This window comes from Varroa destructor, unplaced genomic scaffold (assembly GCF_002443255.2).
Source record: "Varroa destructor unplaced genomic scaffold, Vdes_3.0 BEIS01000006.1, whole genome shotgun sequence".
Classification (NCBI taxonomy): Eukaryota; Metazoa; Arthropoda; class Arachnida; order Mesostigmata; family Varroidae; genus Varroa; species Varroa destructor.
The window spans coordinates 23,615,617-23,635,588 of NW_019211459.1; the positions used below are offsets into that span (position 1 = coordinate 23,615,617).

Here is a 19,972-nt window from a genome sequence, read left to right on the forward strand (position 1 = left end):
AGACAGAAAAGGAGTTTCTATCCTAGACAGATGCATAGCATATAGGACAACAATAGTAGATTTCGCCAAGACGGCTTTCGTCGTTGCTCAAGATAAGCGCCTGTGACACTTTCGTTATCTCGGCACCGTCTACTTGTCGATTGTCCACGGCCAGATGCTGTCGCATAACGAACCCCACAGGTGATACGCGGCTCCATCATCGCTCCGAACAGCTTAAAACATGCTGTATGATACAGTGTAGTAAAATATGTTGGGTAGCGTCCACATTGAAACAAGCCATTGGCGATATCTGACCGCATGCTGTCACTTTCCATAGCTTCTTCTGCTTTCACGGAAGTGATGACCGAAAGAACTGACGCCGTGGCGTTGTCAATGTTGGTGAACCCTTATGCTAATGCCGCCATTCTTATATAGCCAGGACGTTAGTTAACGCTTGCCCCCTAGTGAAGAGGTGCCACTAAATGTTAGCTTTAGACCAAACATATGTTTTTATTGCTATAGGTATTATACAGTATCATTGTAATACTAGTAATAGTGTTGCCGTACGAACGAGGTGTTTGCGTATGTAATCAAAGAGTCACATATAGTTCTTGTAGAATGATTGGCCATCTTGAGTAGAGTGTAGCACAAGTGGCTGGTCCTAATTGCAGGAAAGTGTGTGTTAAGGACAGAAAAATGATAATGCAATGTCTACATAGTAAACGTTAGCGTCAACCAGTAACACATTTATTCATCTATATCGTTGTGCGAGTTTAGAAATCCTGCTCGTTTAGGCAGAAGTATCTGTAAGCAAATCATCGTCTCAAACGGGTTAACTAAGGTTTATTGACGCATAGCGTAGATGATCTTTGATGAAATGTTTTCCTTAACATTTCTCACTACTTTTTTCCTCTGTTTTGGCAAGCACGTGTTTATACTGGTGATAAAAAGAAAAGAAAACACATGGTTTTCCTTTGATAATTTTAAACAACTCGTCAGTGTCTTCACACGTGATAGCCTTTGTTAGTTCAAAGATTCGATTAGTTATGCCCAATAGACGCTGTCTAAATGCTTCCCTTTGACAGCACGGAAACTACTGGTTTTGGCAATTGTTCAGAATCACAGTCTAAGACTTCATTTGTCATTTCCTTTACGTGCTCTTTTCGATTCGCGGAAATAATAGTAACATACTTCATGGGTTAAATATCGCATCGATTTACGAAAATGGGGTGTTTTTTTTTATAAGTGGCATAGCGCATCGCCAACTATTGCGAGATCTGAGAAACCCAATAGTCTACTGGAAAAAAGTCAAAATCCTTAAATATGTCAGCTGTAAGCGAAAGGACCTGGTCTTCGTGGAACCCGTAAACTCAGATTTGAAATCAGTCTAATGTTGAGCCATCGCCTCATTAGTTTAGATTACGTCCGACTCAATAAAGATAGCAGAAAGGGTAGCTTAGTGTGTGAAAGAGTGATATTTTGTCACATTGAGATCTAGGCTATCTAGGTTAAGAACACTTTTTCTCTAGTTACCAGGCTTCAGCATGATAACTAAACACTTGTGAAGAAATCTGCCAGCAGTCTTCCACTGGGTTTTTTAAGAATTACAATTTGACAGCGATTGGCTAAAGTTGAACATATAGCAAAAGCTGAGTAATGTGCTGCTGTACATCATGGCTATCCGTACCAGCTGTCATATCCGACCACTACGGGCTTACTGAATTTCACCTTGGATGTTTGGTTTTGAAATTTATCTAATCTTTTGACTGATTTGATATGGGCGATGTTAGTATCCTGAAGTTTATCTCTCTTATTCCGATCTTCTGTTTCTTATTCTGATGTTTTTGTGTTTCGTGAACTCCAAAGCGGCTTTTTTCTTTTTACGGCCAATCGGCTGGCCTCCACGTGTTTTTCTCTGCCGTCACTAATGATCATCGTTATCGTGGACCATTCTCGTTCTAATCTTAATTGCCATAAATTTCGGTTCTTCAGCAGCCCAAGCAGCTTTCCCAGTTCTGGGGAAAAGTTCGTCCTTTTGTTCTTCTGTCACCTCGAAGCCATCGGAAAGCATGGGGGCGACCTCCGGAAACCAGCTATTTTGCAGACGTGATAAAGGACAACGTCGAGGAAGCGCTTCGGCTTGGATAGCGACTCGGTAATCAGCTGACGTCGAAGAGCGTATTCATACCGGATGGAACTCTGACTATTCTTGATGCTGGTGTTGTTCTCACCGTTATTGCTGCTGTTGTTGTTGTAGTCCTCGTCGTGGAGGAGTTCGCGACGATTGATATAATGTTACAATAGCAACTATTGCTTTGGCTACGGATAGTCCAGCCGCAGCTCCGGCAGCTGCTGACATTGCTGGTGTCGCTCGGGGGGAGAGGCGCATTGCTGCGACGCCACGCTGTCGCCGTCATTCATCGGGCGCTCCACTCGCGCCTACGGGCTTCCCTCCTTACCACGGTGGCGGCTGGCGACGCTGCAACAAAACTGAACAGAGTAGCGCGACGCTCCAGCGTGCGTGGAGCATTGAGCGACAGACAAATGGACGAACGTGCGGACCTACGGGCGCCCTCCCTCGCCCAATCCCACCGTAACGCTCACCACAGTTGCTTCGATTCGACGTAAACGCAACGAAAGCGAAGAACTATCGTCACCGTTTGTCGAGAACTGAAATTTCGCTCGCGGCAAACGCGTGCGAAACTGACAAGCCAACGGTAAATGAGCGACAAGCAATCGACACTCGACGATTTATCGGCCACTTGACGTCGCGCAGGACCGCCAGATCTATTGTGGGCAGATCTCGGCCCCTAAACTTCTCCACGCATGTAAAAGGGACGCTGCGTGGCGAGGTTGACGTCGCGCGCCGGATTACACTTCATTCTGCAAGACCGGATAAAGTGAAAAAAATTCTGAAATTTGCGGAAAATTTGACGAAAAGGAACGACAATCAAGGCGGAAATTTAATACTGTGTAGCGTTGCTTAGAGATAAATCTAGAGCTATAAGCATCATGGCTTAACGAAAAATTGCATCCTGTCCAGACAGCTAAAACGAAAGCTTGATATTGACAGTGGCTGCTTTGGGACGTAGACTGTGCTTGTGATTCAAGATGAACAGAAAGAGACACAGGCTGTGTTTGTGAAGACGAAAAGTGGCTCACGCGTTAATTCTCGAAGTTCTCTCTGGTTGATGAAGCTCTGTTGTACCAGAGTCTTGTCTTGGATGTTAGTGCAGTTTCTTTGCAGTATAACGGAATTACAACATGAATGTTAGTTTCGTATTCGAGCAAAGGTGAGGTCGTGCGTGTAGCTGTGAGTGATACCTTACCGCAATAAAAATGAACGATCAGGAAACTTCCACCCAATGTGCGATAGCTTTTCCCACGAGGATCTACTTATTAGAGGTGTAGCTCGATGTGATACGTTCTGCTTTAGAAGAAAAAGGATATACACTCAGCATTCTCCCAAACGATTTTTTCCACATACGACGCTACGAATTTAACTTCCACTGCGTTCCAAGACTAGGCTGTTGGCCGAAAATCTGTCCGCTGATTATCAGCCGCCGGTAGCGTCTTCCTCGTTACTGAAGCACCATGAGCTTCGAAACCGAGCCTCCGATAGCGGGGTCGGACGAGAGCGGACTTTTGTCCAGTGCTAGTGTGCCAATAGCGTCGCTAGCGGAAACAAGTGGCGGTTCGATCAACTCGTCCGTTCTCGAAATGTTCGAAATGATTCCGGCCTCGATGATGCCAAACCTGTCGAACATTAGCGCCGCTCAGTGGAGCTCAGTGCATCGCCTGCTAATGGGAAATCGCTCGGACGACAAGCCCGCCGAAGAGAAGTTCGAGGAAGAAACCCATCAGCTAGCGGCACCAATACTCTTCCTTTTTCTCAGCTTCATGTTTGGTGGTAAGTTGCAATAATTATATAGTCGAAGCTGAAAGTTAGTTCGGAGAAAAACGTTGTGAACGACTTTTACTATCTAGTCTACTGTCGTATAATATAGTGCTAGATACGCACGTATAGTCAGTACTTGAGAGATGAGACAATTACGGTCCGGTCTGGAAATATTTGTGCTCCATAGGTGAGACGATATTCATAATTGCTTTTGTAGCAGAAAAAGCTGAATACCGGGAAGACTACAAAGAGCGACATCCTTTATCGAAAATGTTCATTTTGTGAAAGTTAGCATTGATCAGCCGCATCGACGTGCGGCCTCATAAACGCGTTATGCCGTATACGTCAGTAAAATACTTAAAGAGAGATGCACACCCGATATATATCCATCTACCATATAAATAGTATGGCTCGATTAACAACGCAACCGGGGCTCGTTTTTACCTGATCATCATTAAGGATCTGGTGCAAAAGGCCTGCAGGTGACGCAACACCTGCAATAGGCCTCCTGTTTAATAAGAACAATTGATCAAGGAAAACTGAAAGAAGATCAGCGTCTTGGGTTTTACTTTTGGCATAATAGTAACTGCATTGTCTTCGTTTGCACCAGAGTGACAAGAATCAATCTACTGACCATTTTACTCCATTATACCTTTACACGCGAGAAAAAACGGACTTTGGACACCGGTTGACAACTGTCATACTCTTAGTGGATAAGCATCAGTAAGAACTAGATAATCTAACATGACAACCTACTAATTGAGTTTCTATACCATGGCTTTGAATCTATTATGAACCATTGAAGGCTAGCTCAAAAGACCAAAGGGAACGCTGTTCTTAAGCTGAATAAGCTATATGCAATTAGCCGATCATTAATCAGACAAATCTTTACTTTCAACTTCTTCTATGGCGATAAAAAGCATTCGAGTCCCGCGTCTAGGAAGTCTACGAGGCTCTGAAGTTCTGAAACAGTTTTTTTAATTATTGCTATTCGTAAGCCTACGGGCCCATGAAGCAGATCCAGAGTGGCGTAGTTGTGGGCTTAGCAAAAGATGGCAAGATTTTTTGTTAATTGAACAAATTTGTACAAAAACAATTTCCATATATATATAGAACAAAAATGTTGACTATTCTGTTTTCACTGCTAATCGTCATAGAAGCGCAGCGCATCATGGTAAAAGAGTGCTTTCTCTCAAATTTACGCCAAAATACTAAGACAAACGCTTTATATGAATAGATACATATATTAGTGCTTTCGTCGTCTTCACAAAGAACCCAGTTGTGAGAAGAGAACACACATGTTAGCGTAGTTTATCGTTGTTATCTATGATGATAATGGTAGTAAATGTATTTTGATGAATTTTAAAGAAAATCAACCGTAGCCATTTTGGTCGGCAAGCAATTTTGAGAAATCACTTCATTATTTGTACTCGGAAGTTTTTCTGTTGTTGAAGCCTGATGGATGCGACCTAGTTGAAGCGGGAATTGGAAAACAGTAAATTGCAATTAGAAATTATAACACAACAAATTGTGTTGAATTATAATACAAACGGCGTAAAACGCGACCAGCTGACTATATTGGGCTATTAACGGAAAAAGTATGATGATATGTAAAATTATTGGCTATATAATTTCCGAGCTGGGTGATGCTTCCTACTGCGGTTTACGCTCGTATTGATTCGTTCCGTTAGAAACCGACAATCAAGTGCAGACTGAGCTAAGCTGAAGTCGTCCTTCATTAATTTAACCTCTGGTGATTTTTCTTCATTATGTTAAAGCTAACGGTTTCTTTTGCATCCACGTCAAGCTTCTTTTTCATAAAAGAGCCATCATGGATGGAGCGTAACTTTTGTCAAGGTGGCGTTCTTGGGCGTGCGTCGCTTTAGACGAAATACTAGAAATCGTAATGATCGCAATAATAAAAATCAAAATAACACATACAAATACAGTCATCCTATAAAGGTAGCTATCCCTATAGAGATCACAGCTATCGACGCGTCTCAGGTGCCCTAACCTGCTACCTTTTCAACATATGCAATTATGTGTTCGTTTACTGTCGAAATCCGACCAGGTTGAGGCCGGCACCGTACGCTTCTACCTTTGATTCCTTCGAAACGTTGGCCTGTGTTAGGCAATATATTGGCCATAGGCGCACTTCAGCTGACCGTCACTGATCATAGAGATGCTCAGTCTGCGTCCGAACAAAGTTCCCTAAAATCACCTTAGTCTGTTAGTGTAGTTTAGGACAATGCGGTTAAACGACAAACCGGCGCCAGCGGCGAACAGAGAGAACGGCATAACTAGCTAAAGCAACTAGCTACTTCATGGTAACTGCTATTTCATGATGAGACCTCATTTGATTACACCTACTAAAATTAGCGCCATTCTGCTGTGCACCTTTCAAACGGATCTTCCGGACTGATCTTCCATAGAAGATGTACCTTTGTAACGATTTGATGACAACAAAAACTTCGAATAACAGCAGTGGCCGGACGACCTAGGTAAATAGCGCCTTTCTTAGCCAGAGGAGTTCTTATATGAGAAATAGGAGAAAAACGCTCTTTCAAAGTAGTCGTTGTTATTTTAGCCAGACGTTTTTGACTGCTTCTGAAGAGGAAGACTTGTACATATATTGGAAACAATTTAGAATGTTGATTATACATAGATAATAGGGAAAGACCCATGAGACTGACAATGAAGCAGCCTCGTTTAAAGGCATTCGCTTGATACGCAAATACGAGAGAGTTGTACATAATGTAGATAACCTTTATATTTTGTGCTGTCTAGATTACTTTTAGAGATACGGGCCTCATACAGGCCCGGGCATTGTATGTAAGAAGTTGACTCGTGGGCAGCTGACCGATTTGCCTGGTTAAGGTTTATTTCAGTATCAGGCGAGCTGATTGGTTTGGCTGACCGATTTGCCTGGTTAAGGTTTATTTCAGTATCAGGCGAGCTGATTGGTTTGGCTGGTCGATTTTGATAGCACTTGACCAACCCCTGATGATGGGCACCAATGGCGGCGGTAGAGCAAACCTATTATTGGTTTCTACAAAGAGATCAACAAGCGCCGCATTTTTCCCATGCAATGGCCACGAGAGAGTTTCTCTACTCCCATTTGCCACCGTCCGGCTAGAGGAAAACGTAGACTCGTTTCGTGAGTGCTATGCCAAAAACGACAGAAGACGCTGATCGTAGTAACAACAGCAACGTTAGATAGACGTTCCGTTACTTTCTGCCAAGTGTGTCACGCGTCAGGTTATACTGCCGTAGCAAACGTTGTTCGAAACATAGCACTTTAGGAAAAATTTATTTAAAAAAAAAATAGCCATACACACAGCGAACATGTTCAGTGTTCTGAACCTGACCTCTGCAGCTTCTCGATTCAGTCAAACGTATGTGTCAGTTGTCATCCATCGACATTTCTATTAACAATGACGCGATGTATATACCTGATTGATAGATGCCGGCGTCGTGTCCTCTATAAGGAGAAAATACGCTCCTATCGAATTTAAGGTCATAATGACTATAATAAATAACAGTAATTAGTGGTAATTGCCATGATAATTATGGTATAATAGGTTATTATTTGAAATGTCATCGTACTTGTCCGTTCACTCGTGCATAACGGCATATTGACAAGGTGTGGGCGCGATAGATATCTAAAAAGATGACATTTTTATTATTAACAAGAGAATCTTCGAGTGGACCGCTACTGAAACGTTCATCAGATTTGCACCGAATAACTCCATTGAACAAAATTGAAGGAACGAGTACAAAATACACAACTACGACTTGGTGTGGAAGTTACATGTCAGTAATATGTGCTCTGCTACAGAGTCATGCTTTTGTTTGATTTATTAATGACAGTAAAGGGTTAAAACGCTCGAAAATTGTACCCGCTAAGAGATGATACTATCACTTGCTGTGACAATGGCCTGTTATTTTTAAGTGGCGGGCACCGCCAGCGAGTCTCAGTGCTTCCTGCCCACATTCATCACCTATCTGGGCCTCTTCTTCTCCGATGACCCAGCTTAAATTATCCGTAAGCATCACAGCCGATTAACTTATTTTAGCTAGTCTTTTTTTAAGCCTTTATAAGCTATGCTTCGTTTGATCCTCTTAGCGCAAGGCCACAAATCCTCCACCTTCGGGTAGAATGGATAGCGTTCAACAGACCTGTTCGTTCGTATTGTTGGAGCCTTTGCTCACAGCATTACTTCCACTAAAATATCGACATAGGTTGTAGTATTGCGGTATGCTGTATCGTGAACTCGATAGCTTGCAGCGTTCCAACGTTCTCTTCGCGAGCTCTATTGTCCTCCCGTTGTGACTATTGGCTCATTTCATGCATCGTTCCGTGCGTGTCATGCTAGCAGACGACACAGGCGATGTTGGCCTGCTGTACTCACCGATGTCTACCTCGTTCTATTTTTGACAACGCCTAGTCCGCTCGGCACAAATGCTAACGTTGTACAATAGTCACACTGGCGTAACAGTATCACCTATCTGTCAATTGCTGCGGATCCAGTTCCTCCGAGGATTTCCAGCCCTCGGCTGTCCGTTGCTATTACGAAGGTTTTTTTTTTTTATATAATAGTGTAGATCACTTCCAGTCTTTAACTTTTCGACGAGCTCCGACGACGATTGTGGTCGAAAGCCGCCTCTACATATCATCGGTATAGCGAAAAGAACAAGATAAGGCAATAGTACTAGCAATGACTAGGCGCACAGCGCTTATGAGCACGCCTAAATCTCGCTTCTGGAAACGTTCGGCCCATAAACAATAACGGCTGAGTGGTTGCTTTGTTCGTGAACGTTAGCTGCAACTATTACCTATGCGAAGGCTACAGTAATTGAAGTTGTCGGTCTCACACGGATCGGGCTGGATGTCTAAATAAATCTCCTGTTCTAGTACGGAATTCCTCTTGCTGAATCAGCATCCCGCTTCGTAAACTACCCCGTGGAAAGCTGTTGGTAACTGTTGTAGTTGATACGAAACAAGTTGAGATAGTGCTAATAAGGCAATTACCAGACGGTACATCTACATTCGGTCGCACGTTATCGTAATGTAAAATGCAACTCTACATGAATGAAGACCTGTCTATTTACGTAGCAATAACTACAGTGTTTGCTGCGGAACGAATCAGCTGATCGTTCGATGGCTTCCCCATCGCTGCAATGGTGTCATCTAATCAGATACGGTGTGGCGTAACCAAACCACAGTTTGTTCACCTTTGGCGATGATCTAGCAAGTCACTTTTAAACCATTCGCGGGCCGTTATGTAGTCGTCGTAGAAGCGCACTACCGCAAAAGTAGTTACATGGAAAGGTGGTCTCCTTGTTTACCATCAGCGTCCGACTGGTATAGCATGTATTGTTGTTGTGGCCGACGCCGTATATGTAGCTGCGGTTAAGTCTGTTATTGCCATTCTTGTAGACGGTGGCGATGGCAGCTTCCTCGTAACTCCGTGCTTATCTCCATCTGCTTGTTTTTGCGTCTTCTCTATCAGTCATCCTCAATACCTTTTGATTTGATCCTGGACAGCAGACCGCTTCGTGGTTTCTCTCCTCTAGTTGCTGTTGTCAGGGGGGTCAACGGCAAAGTTGGAGTCGGCTTCGCACCAATGGCCGAAAATGCACCGGTTGACCAGCAGGACAAGTGGTCGGTTAGAGCCACTAATGGCTCGACTGGTCGACGCTCGCTGGGATATTGGCCGCTTGCGACTGGTGGATGGGAAAAGACAGCTATCAAAGGTGAGGTTCGGGAGAAGGAGTAAATATCGTACCGGTGCATCTGAAGTAGCAGCTCTTTCACAGATGATCCTTCTGTGGTGGGGATCTGGACAGCAATCTTGTAAACAGGTATACGGCTTTTGCACCATAGCGAATGGGTTGAGCGCGTCGTCATATAGCCATTTGCTAAGCTAGCGTGTCGACCTGTTAGCTCTATGATCCTGAATCGTTTCGCTGGGAACTAGCTCCTCGCGGGATAGCCCATACGTATATGGTCCATTTGTTGCAATGGCTGCCGCCTTCACGGCAATGAGTGACTACGTGTAGTAACTACATTGTACCGAAGAAGTCGGTGCAAGAAAGGACGTAAACGTTGATACAGTTTACGGTCAGCCCGTACATTAGCTATTCTGGTCTGCCAAGATCGATGGTCGCGCGACCACAGCCATCAATAATCTGGGGTACACATCTTATGGAAAGAGTATATGTAAACGTGGATATAGAGATAAGGTTGTTAATTTTTTATCAGCAATATTCGGCAGTCGTAATTAAACAAACTTAGTATTGCTGATTGTGGTGATTTTCTTTTTCTCTGACAGTGGAATGAAGTGATGTCGTTCGTGTTAGAACCACTAACTAATAACGTTCGGATACTGTTGTGATATTAGATGTTTCAGTGACATAGGTAGATCTTGGCCGTAACTTTTGACTTCTCAGTATGTCATAAGGAACATACATATTGATACAACACCTGCGTTACTGTTCCAAGTTGAGTAACAGGCTTTGCAAGACAATTTCACTAAATATCAAAATATTTGACCGAAAGTAACATTATTTCCTATTGCTAGCTGGGGTGAAACACACAAATTGCTTTTTACAAAAATTAAATCCTAGTCGTATATTGCATTTGGTGGATTATGGATTATGAAAAATCTCTATTTTATCAATCCTGTGTATATGTGGACTTGAAGCGGTAACCTCTAACTTATTTCCAATAAGAGGTTTCCGCAAGTTTCATCACCAGGTCATTATCCAATTCCGAACTTCAAACACAAATTTGATATTCTTAGAGTTCGGTTGCATAGATCTAAATGCACCGATATATGTTAATACTAACTTGAAGTTAGAAGAAATAGAAATTTAAAGACGGTTAAAACGAAACAGTATCACTTGTCAGACTATCGAATTCAATAAACGCCCCAGAATGCGATATCTGAAGCTGATCAGTCAATATTGTATAACACGAATGAAGCCAACGAAATGTATCAAACCTGCCGACAGCTGAACTCGATCTGAATAGAACGCAGCTTTTCCAATGAAGAAAAACTGCTGAAGACACAGGTGCGGTCCAAATAAAAAGTAGAAACGTCAAGATGTACATATGGACGGAAACACGACACATATGCATTAATGGCTATTTTTTTCATATACAATGTAAGTAAGCATGTTTGAATTAATCAGTTAATTTCTTTTTTATTTCCTGTCAATATATACATTTTAAGTATGCATCCCGGTTGTCCTGTTAACTTAGTAGACCAACCAGTAGCGTTTGGTTAAGACGCGATATTGCTCTTGGAGGCATAATAAGAAGAAGGCAATGGTAGCATCAACGACACTACGACATTAGCCAACATGCGTTATTTGTTTTTTGATAAATTTCTGATAAAAACTGTGTAAAATTCATCGTATAAACATCTCTAGTTTGAATCTCTAATTGAAAACAGTGTCCATCTATGTTAATGACATCAACACACAAGAACTTTAATCGTAGGCCAAAAAAAAAGGACGTGTACGCGTCTCTGAACGAATTTCCTTCGGGGAGCTTTTGAAAACGAATTTGCAATTAAAATACAAGGAAGAGATTAGAGCAGTAGATGTGATAGACCTATTGAATTCCGTTAGGGGATTCTTTTCCCTTTTAGGACCGCGATCTTCGTCCTAGTTGCCAACTGGCAGTACAAGCTCAATTTGAAAAGGACGTTTAGTAAAAGGTAAATAGATCATAGTGACTTGCAAATTTTACCTGGCACTTTTTGTGACAACACTCTTCTTTATAAAATATTTTGCCGTGATCAGGTAAGTCGCTCCAGATCTTCTCTGCTGAAGTCCAGGTCATCTCTCACTGTCGCTCACAGCAAGCAGCTTCAACACGATAGAAAAGGCATTGTACTTCTTGTTCGTTGAAAAATGAGACAAAATGGCGGGAATTAAAGGAAGAACCTATTCAATCGAAAAGCATGTATCTAACTGAAAAAGTAATACTGCAGCACGGTAGGCGGCTGAACCAGACAGACTACGATTCAGACCACTGTGCAGTTAAATTTCATCAGACGTATGTGCAAGTGGGGGAAGACTGTTCGTTCAACTTCAGCAAGCCGCACGACTTCGGAACATCTACTACCATCAGATATTGACGGCTGATTGAAAACGCGACGTCTAATGAGCAACGAAACGATAGCTGATGAAGCAAGCGTCTATGCGCGTCGTCACCGCCTACTACTAATAGATACCAATGAGTACAATAGGCATGCTACATAATTTGGCAATGCATCAGTTCAGCTCAGTAGCGTAAGGGAAAGGAAATTACCAAGCCTTCACACTGCTTCCAGCAAATGGTACCCTATTAGCAGGCTCGCGGATGTCGTCAATGGGAACTTCGATAGAAGTCGGCGTTACCAGACGGGAGCTGGGCATGGTTATTCGCTACCCAGTTTTCCAAAGAACTCCGCGCAGGTGACACGCGGAATGAATATAGCTGAGTCAAGCAAAGAACTGAAGAAATGAACGTCCGTCCTCATCACGTCTTAAACTTAGTCGCTACTGTAAACTGTTCCTCTGAAGTAAGTGAGGGCTGGAACACTACGTCTCGTCTCGTTGAAGCAGTCGATAAAAATACCATTTGGTCGCATGAATCACGGCCAGTAGATCGCGAGTGATCTGGCAACGAAAAGCAGGTTGAAAAGATATTGAATATTGGACCCCAAAAAGAATGATGAAGCAGATTATCTAAGGAAGTACCTACGTTCGATATCGATAAAGGATATGGTACTTATATGAGGCACAGCAATTTAGAGTAAATATCGTGTCTTCTTGATGACCTCTTAATTAAATAGCTATACGAATAGTATTAACTATACTTTAGTCAAAAGCGTTCAGGAAGTTTTTGCAAGTGGGTCGTACAGTTAAAGCAAGTTGTTTTTTAACTTAAAACTTCAGCATTTGCACGCTTTACATTATCGGTCCATACGTAGAAGTTGCTTTAATCCAACAGACAACAGCAAGAACGAGCCTATTCGCAGTAAGTAGACTGTAAAGAACGTTACCGTAAGGAAATGTTTTACATATCGGACTTCGTATTACGATCAGACTAATGATTAGCCCTGTTCTTCGTAGGTGGGCAAACCCTACCATTGACAATGGTAACGTAGTTGTGAATGAACGTAATAAATACAGGTGTCCCGCCTCGGTTTTATTAAATATTAAAATTATTATTCTCGTTTCTTTGTTATCGTTCATAATAGTATTGTCTTAATAATCAAATACCAATTCATATTGACATAAATTTGGTAACGCGTATGTTACCCCTAACCCGAATCCCCCAGCAGCAAGTAACTCCTGTGCATAGCGACCGATAGGCTTTTTTCAACTCTATCGTCGGATCTAACCATGCTTTACTTGGACGACAACTACAAGTATAATGGTGACCTGAAAAATTCTACGCCCTGAAATATCGAACGTTCATTCTGCTTGTTCACTAGCCAACACCGATAGATTGCAGCTGTCTGCACACCTGCAGAAAGACGGTCAACGAACGTTCAAATGCTAACAGAACCGTTAGGCTATTAGGCCAACTGAGCCTTGGTACTATAACCCTCGTTGTCGTTGAGGACGCAAGCAACGTGACGGGCAGATTACTAAAGGCTGAAAGTCAATTTAAAGTGTAGGTAGGCAGTTTGAGTTACGGATGCGTACGGAAACCTTACTAATCGACGACCAATGATTTTGTCTTGATTAAAGGCTGTTATCCCTCCTGTAACGTTTGCAGAGTAGCCGTTGACAATGCTGTGTCCTGCTAATCGCTAGCACTATTCAATGATCAATTTGTGAAATCAATGACTCGCCCAACAAGAACGCCCAGTTCACAGTAATGGCAGCCGCAGAGCCTTCTGGAGTGCAATCATTGACTCACAGATTATTTCACAAGGATCACCTAATGATTTGAACGACCACAAGGCAAGAGATGGACTGCCTCATCTTTAATGTTACTTCAGGGGGCGTTTGGGTGGCAACAATAGCTTCGATTGGCAGACGCTAACCTTTTTTGAGAATTCTATTCTGTTCTCTCTGCGGGTTAGTGATACGACCGCGGGCACCCTATTTCTCCACAGCTCTAGCAGATTCACTGGAGCAAACAAAGGTGGTTCAACGTAAACATATGGCTGTAAACAACAGGCAAGAAAAATCCACAATAGATACTTTAGGGGTAGTGAGTTCGCTTATATGGGAGATACAGAGAAATACAGAGATTTAATTGATCGATGATGTTGGCCGCGTATTCTGGGTTCAGTACTTCGGCTGATGCAATTGTTTAAAGCAAATGATAATAAAAAAAACCATTTTCAAACAGCCCATAACGGGCCACGACCAATGCCGAATGCGCGCGTGCGAGAATACACCAATAGAACTCCAAGACATTTAGACTTAAACACGTTTAACCTATGAGACAATTCGATTGCTTTAAGGAAACAGACGTACTGTATTAAGGGTATATATCATACTACATGTTATTCTTTCATTCTCACAGGATGCATATGTACCTAGAATTCCTTTATTCTGTATCCTTTTTGTAAATTTTCAATAGAAGAATGACAACAAAATAGATTGTATCTTTCGTCGATCTAGTTGACGTCGAAGGTTTTGTTACAGAGTGTGTATTGAGTAAAAGATGGAACCAAGAACACACAGTCACCATGTATGCATCGCAGTAACGTCCAAGTTCCTGTATACAAACCCCGCCAACTCAATTGATTGTAAATATACAGCTTGCGAATTTAGCGCTGGCTAGATGAACTGAGGAACGTTTAATTACCGTTTGAATTCACCAGCCGTCATTGTCAAGGTTTCAGTACGTTCCGACACGGCATGTTGCAGGAATAAGCATAATAGAACTGCGACTTGGTGCCAGACTATATCGCCCCCGCCGTACGAGCATGCTGTCGCTAGCTCTATGCACTCCTCCCTCACACTTATTCGTATGTCTGCCTTTCGGTTTCTTGTAGCTTATGTACTGCGACCTTCTTACACAACAAACACCCGTTCGCTTTCTCGTAATGGACACTGCTGGCCCTGCTATCGACCTCAACCTCTCTTCTAGTTGAAACTAGGCGAACGGCCTTAGGCAAATAGCCTCAAACACAAAGCTCAAATCGAAGATGAAGTCAACAGTGCTTGAAGAACGGGAAACTGTAATATCGCCTTAGTTAACTGATTGAATGGTGTGTAAGCAGGGCAGCTGCAATCTGAGCGATCTTTCATGCATGGCGTGCCATATGGTCCTTAAGATCAGACAGTCTGGGATGGGATCAGACAAAGTATTCAATCGAACAAATTGACTTCAATAGTTCGAGTGTGTACGGTGCAAAGTATGGATTGAAATTACCCTTAAATTGCGAATTATATGTACCTCTATGTATGTACATCTATGTACCTTTAAAATCTCCAGAAGATAATAACGTGTTTAATCCTTCTTAAAATGTACTTTATTTAATAAAGCTAAATAAGTTGCGATAAATGTATGTATTTCAGATTTGATGTATTTTAAAAGTTTCATTGTACTTCGAGTGCTCCTTCGTAGAGGATTTTTGTAAGAGTACAACTTAAGAAGCGAATTGATCAAAAATAACATATGAGAGACAAATTATGTGTTGTATCACATCGGTATACAGCTATACTCGGTCACTCTTGTAGTTAATTAGGTAATTATCGGAGCGTTAAGACTGCTACAAAAAGTATGCCGTTTAGGCCGGTTTTTGCCCCGACATTTGGGGCCACCGTGTGATGTTCGAGTATTTAGCTGTTTTTTTTTTTTTGCATAATATAAAAGGGTGTTTATCTGAACTTTTCGAAAATATAGTTACCCTCTTTCTTTATTCGTTCCATTCGATTTCAACGACGTAATATAAACCATTGCACTGCCTGTTTATCTGTAATTTTGTACATTTTCTTTTTTTAGCCTCATTTTGTGTGTTATTCACTTATATGTGTGTTAATAACTTCTCTGTGACCGCTACGAATAGTCTATAAAGAAGCTTGAGATGACAATACCCAACTAACTACGCATAGACCTTTACAATGCTTTCTCAATTTTCAACTGTCAACGCCGAGTCTCACTCCATTCCCTTACGAGAGGAATAATGTAACAATGTTTCGGCCTATGTGGAGAGTTACACCGACGAACGGGCAAATGACGACGCCCACTATCGTTAATCGTAATGGCCTGTCTAGTATACACATGATAATAAAAATCAATAAAGAAAGCTTGAAAATGGGGTGACAAAGGTTACCAATACCCTCAGACGGCAAGAAATGGGACAAAGAAACCTCCGGGGAAAGCAGACATGGAAACAAATAACGCTTTGTTGTCACTTCAGCCGACGTTGTTTCTGCTGTTGTCGTTATTATTATTATTATTATCATTATCCGTATTTACCCGTTGTTTCTTTCGGTTTAGCTGGTTGGCTCAGCTGCTGAGGTCGAGCGGTGCAGTCAGCTGAAGTAGTGGGTAAGCAGTTTTTCGTATTCCTTCAGTCTAAACAATTTATCTCTGTCCCTGTCTATTTCTGCGATGCCCCTTCTTCGAAGCCATCCGCTGAAAAGCACCAAAGAACCGCTTGTGCTCATCTGCTTATTTGGCAGGGAACCCAGTTTCATTATGTTATTGTTGTTATGTTTTTCTTTTTTGTTTTTTGTTATTTTTGTATTTGCTATAAAACTCAATTTAACTCTTCCGTAGCATTAAAGCACACAATTCATCCCTGAGCCCCTGCCAGTCCCCTTGAAGTTGCCCCAAAGCCTATTTGTATAGTTTTCCATAAGGTGTATGTATACACTATAACATGGCAATTGACTGCGTTGTCGGTCAGTGAACTAGTCTTAAATAATATGATGATAAAAGCGGTGCTATTGTATTTTGTACTATTAACATCATCCCTCCTTGTTGATAGGCTAGTGCCATCTTCTAACAACGGTAAATAAAGGGAAGACTCCGGTTTCATAGAGTTTCGTACGTCGCCGACAGCTGTGTCAAGTGGACTACGAGCAGCGGAAATTGACAACTCAGCATCGGTGCCAACAAACGATATCCTGTTCGGCCGCTAGTGAATTCGAAGGTACTGAGAAGTTATGAAGATGGCGTCAGTATATCGTACGGAAGAACAAAAGCCGCTGAAAGTCCACGCCGTACGAACGGTTGGTAAGCAAACAAACAAATAGATCACTTCGACTGCTACGCTTGTTCCTCCTGCAGCTGCTAAACGAACACGTGATAAAAATTAATATAATTTCTTACTGGGAACTTTGCTTTTTGAGCTTGACCAGTACGTCTAACGCAGCGGTGGCAGTGGCGTTAAGGCAAGTTCAGTTTGTGTAGAACACTTACGTGTTTTGATTGAGAACACATATGCTTGTTTTTGCATTCGCCTTACTCGTCTACCTAGATTACAAGGACAATCTATAGGACGGACACATTTATACCTCTGTGTACGTTTAGCTCAAGGACTCTATGATAAACAATCAATTGTTGATTATGTATGACTGTGTATGGGAACGAAATGATTTTTAGGTTTTACAGAATCGGACCTATTAGGCATTTAGCAGTCAGCATAACCACTATGGATATATTCGTCGGCCTTTATTGATAGTGGCAAATAGTTGGCAGCATAGCCTATCAGCGGCCTCTACCTAGCAAACACCTTAGCAGCAGGCATCACATGCCGATTCTTAGTACACTCAATGGCATCGATTGTTATTTCAAGATAGTAAACGCTTACCACTCTATGCCACTGAACTGTGACGTTCTGTTTGCCACCAAAATGATGCCCATATATGATGTTGTCTTGTTGCACCTCTATTCCGGCTCGTACTACTTTATCGTCGTCACGAATACAGGTTCGTTCATATAGGTAGACAGACGTCGATGTCGACCACAGAACGAGATGAACGTTGACTTACCTATGCAGTCAAAAAGTAATTGACTAACAAACGGCGGAACGTTACGTATCTTCGAGTACCGAGCTATTCGAAATTATTTAGCTTACATCAGCTGAAGCTTTTATCTTCAGTCAGTAGCTGGCTGCTAGAAATAACCGGAACAAAGCCGTTCGGTAAGCATGGTATACGTACATTGTCCAAGTAAGTAAATAGTGACCCACTCCACATAGAACGTTGCCTAATTCAGTGCATAGAGACACATCAACGCCGACATTGTCCTTTAGCATCAATGCGTAGCGATATGACAAATTATCCTTCTATAGTTCATATTCTATATTTAACCGAATTCAACCTGGCCTGTTTTATACATAGCAGAGTGACACTCATAGCCCGTCTGTGAGCGGTATTGCGCTGTTGGAGGTCTACGTAGACTTAACAATGTCTCTGCCACAGATCCAGCCATGAAATCATATCAAGCATCAGACGATTTTCTACTGCGACTGTCCCTGTATTTCATACCTTCCTTATCGTGTGTATAGAAATCTATTGCTGTCAACGACACAGCGGGCAAACTTATCTTGAATTCGCCTCGGCAAGAAGCGGCCCGTTCATCATGAAAGCCTTCAACAGCGCTGTCATAGTCAGCATCTAGCCGGCAGTGTCGTATGACTATTTAGTTTGCTTACAATATGCGACACGTAACGATTCACTAGTGAAAACAATTGACAGAAAAAATGGGCTACAGCATAAGTTACGGGGGATTACGGCCTAGCACATATTATGTATGAAAGTTTTCCAGTATGAGCTCAGTGAGCCGATCCGACGCACAGTCCCATGAACGGTAATGCATCTGATGGCATATAGGTGCCCTGTCGTGTGCCATTTGCTGTCCACTGCTTCGTACGGTTCAACAGTGTAGCAAACTATGTTCGTCCATGTTGACGATAGACTGTTAGGTAAATGAAATTGGCTCGAACGACGGTTGTTCCTTTCACCGAAACCATCAGGCTCGCTTAGCACGATTAACAGAGGAGTAAAAGCGGTTTCGTACGATCTGTACTGCGCAAATGCTACCGTTCAAGAAAATTGATCTTTTATTTGTTCAGTTGAAAAGATCATCTGTGGACTTAAAGGAAAAAACCTCCACGAGAACCCGTCACGTCAGGCCACAGGTCTGTACAACGTTCGTGCTTCATCTGCTTGGCTCTGAACGCGCGTTTATTTACATTGGATGTATCACCCTTTTTAACTAAGGCTTGATAATTGCTCTTCACTAATCGTGTATTCATACACTTATTCCGGGGACCATTAGATTATTTCTACAATGTGTAATGAACATTTTAAAAACCTCATGCACTCTCAATGCAAATCATAAACTTGTTTATACAGCAGACCCGTGGCACAGCGCCCTCTGTCTGTAAAAATATTAACATGAGAAATTGAATGCCGATAAAAATTGCTGAATGCAAAAAGCGAAGCACATCGTAGGAAACACTTACAAGATATAAACGACAAGCCATGCTTTTCAATATCTTCAGCAGACTATACACGTATTTAGTTAAAAGTTAAGGTCTCGTAAGGAAAACGTGGCAAGAGGAAGATTTGATACTAATGAACCGTTTCCATTGAGTTCTAAATTGTTACTGATTTAGTTCTAACGTATTGACTCGGTGAATCCCTTTCAGGGTTCGAGGACCAGGTCGATCGCTACGAAACAAAATAGAATCTTAGATAACTAATTTAAATAAACTCGTACGAAATTTTGTAATATGTATACTAAATACAAAATTACGGTAAAAGTTGTGATATGTATGCATCATATAGGGATGCCTAATTATAAAAACGCGTTTGGATTACTCAGTGGGCATGTATCGCAAAAGTTAACCCATCAGCGAACCCATTTTACTGTAAACAGAAAGGGCACCAGCCATGTTTCTCTCAAAAGCTTACTTACTTATCCGCGAAAAAATTCACTGGCCTTATACGGAACGTATTATTCAACATACGTTTCTTTTTCTTCCACACATACCCGATTATTATAGATCTCGGATTGTAACTTGGTTGTCTACTTGAACTCAAGTCAAAAGCTTCTTTATTTCCAAATTAACATCACACCAGCTCTGATGGACAACATTCAGAGTCAGCTGTTAC

The 19,972-nt window shown here is 42.0% G+C and overlaps 1 protein-coding gene across 9 annotated transcripts in view; it reads left to right on the forward strand.

Annotated features, from left to right (window-relative positions):
- LOC111252343 (sperm-specific sodium:proton exchanger-like) overlaps positions 1–19,972 on the forward strand; it is a 135,561-nt gene that overhangs the window by 12,624 nt on the left and 102,965 nt on the right. For 8 of the 9 annotated variants that reach the window (XR_015330429.1, XM_086993261.1, XM_086993263.1 and 5 more), the window contains one exon: positions 1,972–3,889. The exons of the other annotated variant lie outside the window; for it this stretch is intronic. Coding sequence is in view for 7 of the 8 variants with exons in the window: in XM_086993261.1 (XP_086849387.1) it covers positions 3,574–3,889 (316 nt within the window). In the remaining variant the exon portion in view is untranslated. The remainder of the gene's footprint in view (positions 1–1,971; positions 3,890–19,972) is intronic. 9 annotated transcript variants of the gene reach the window in all.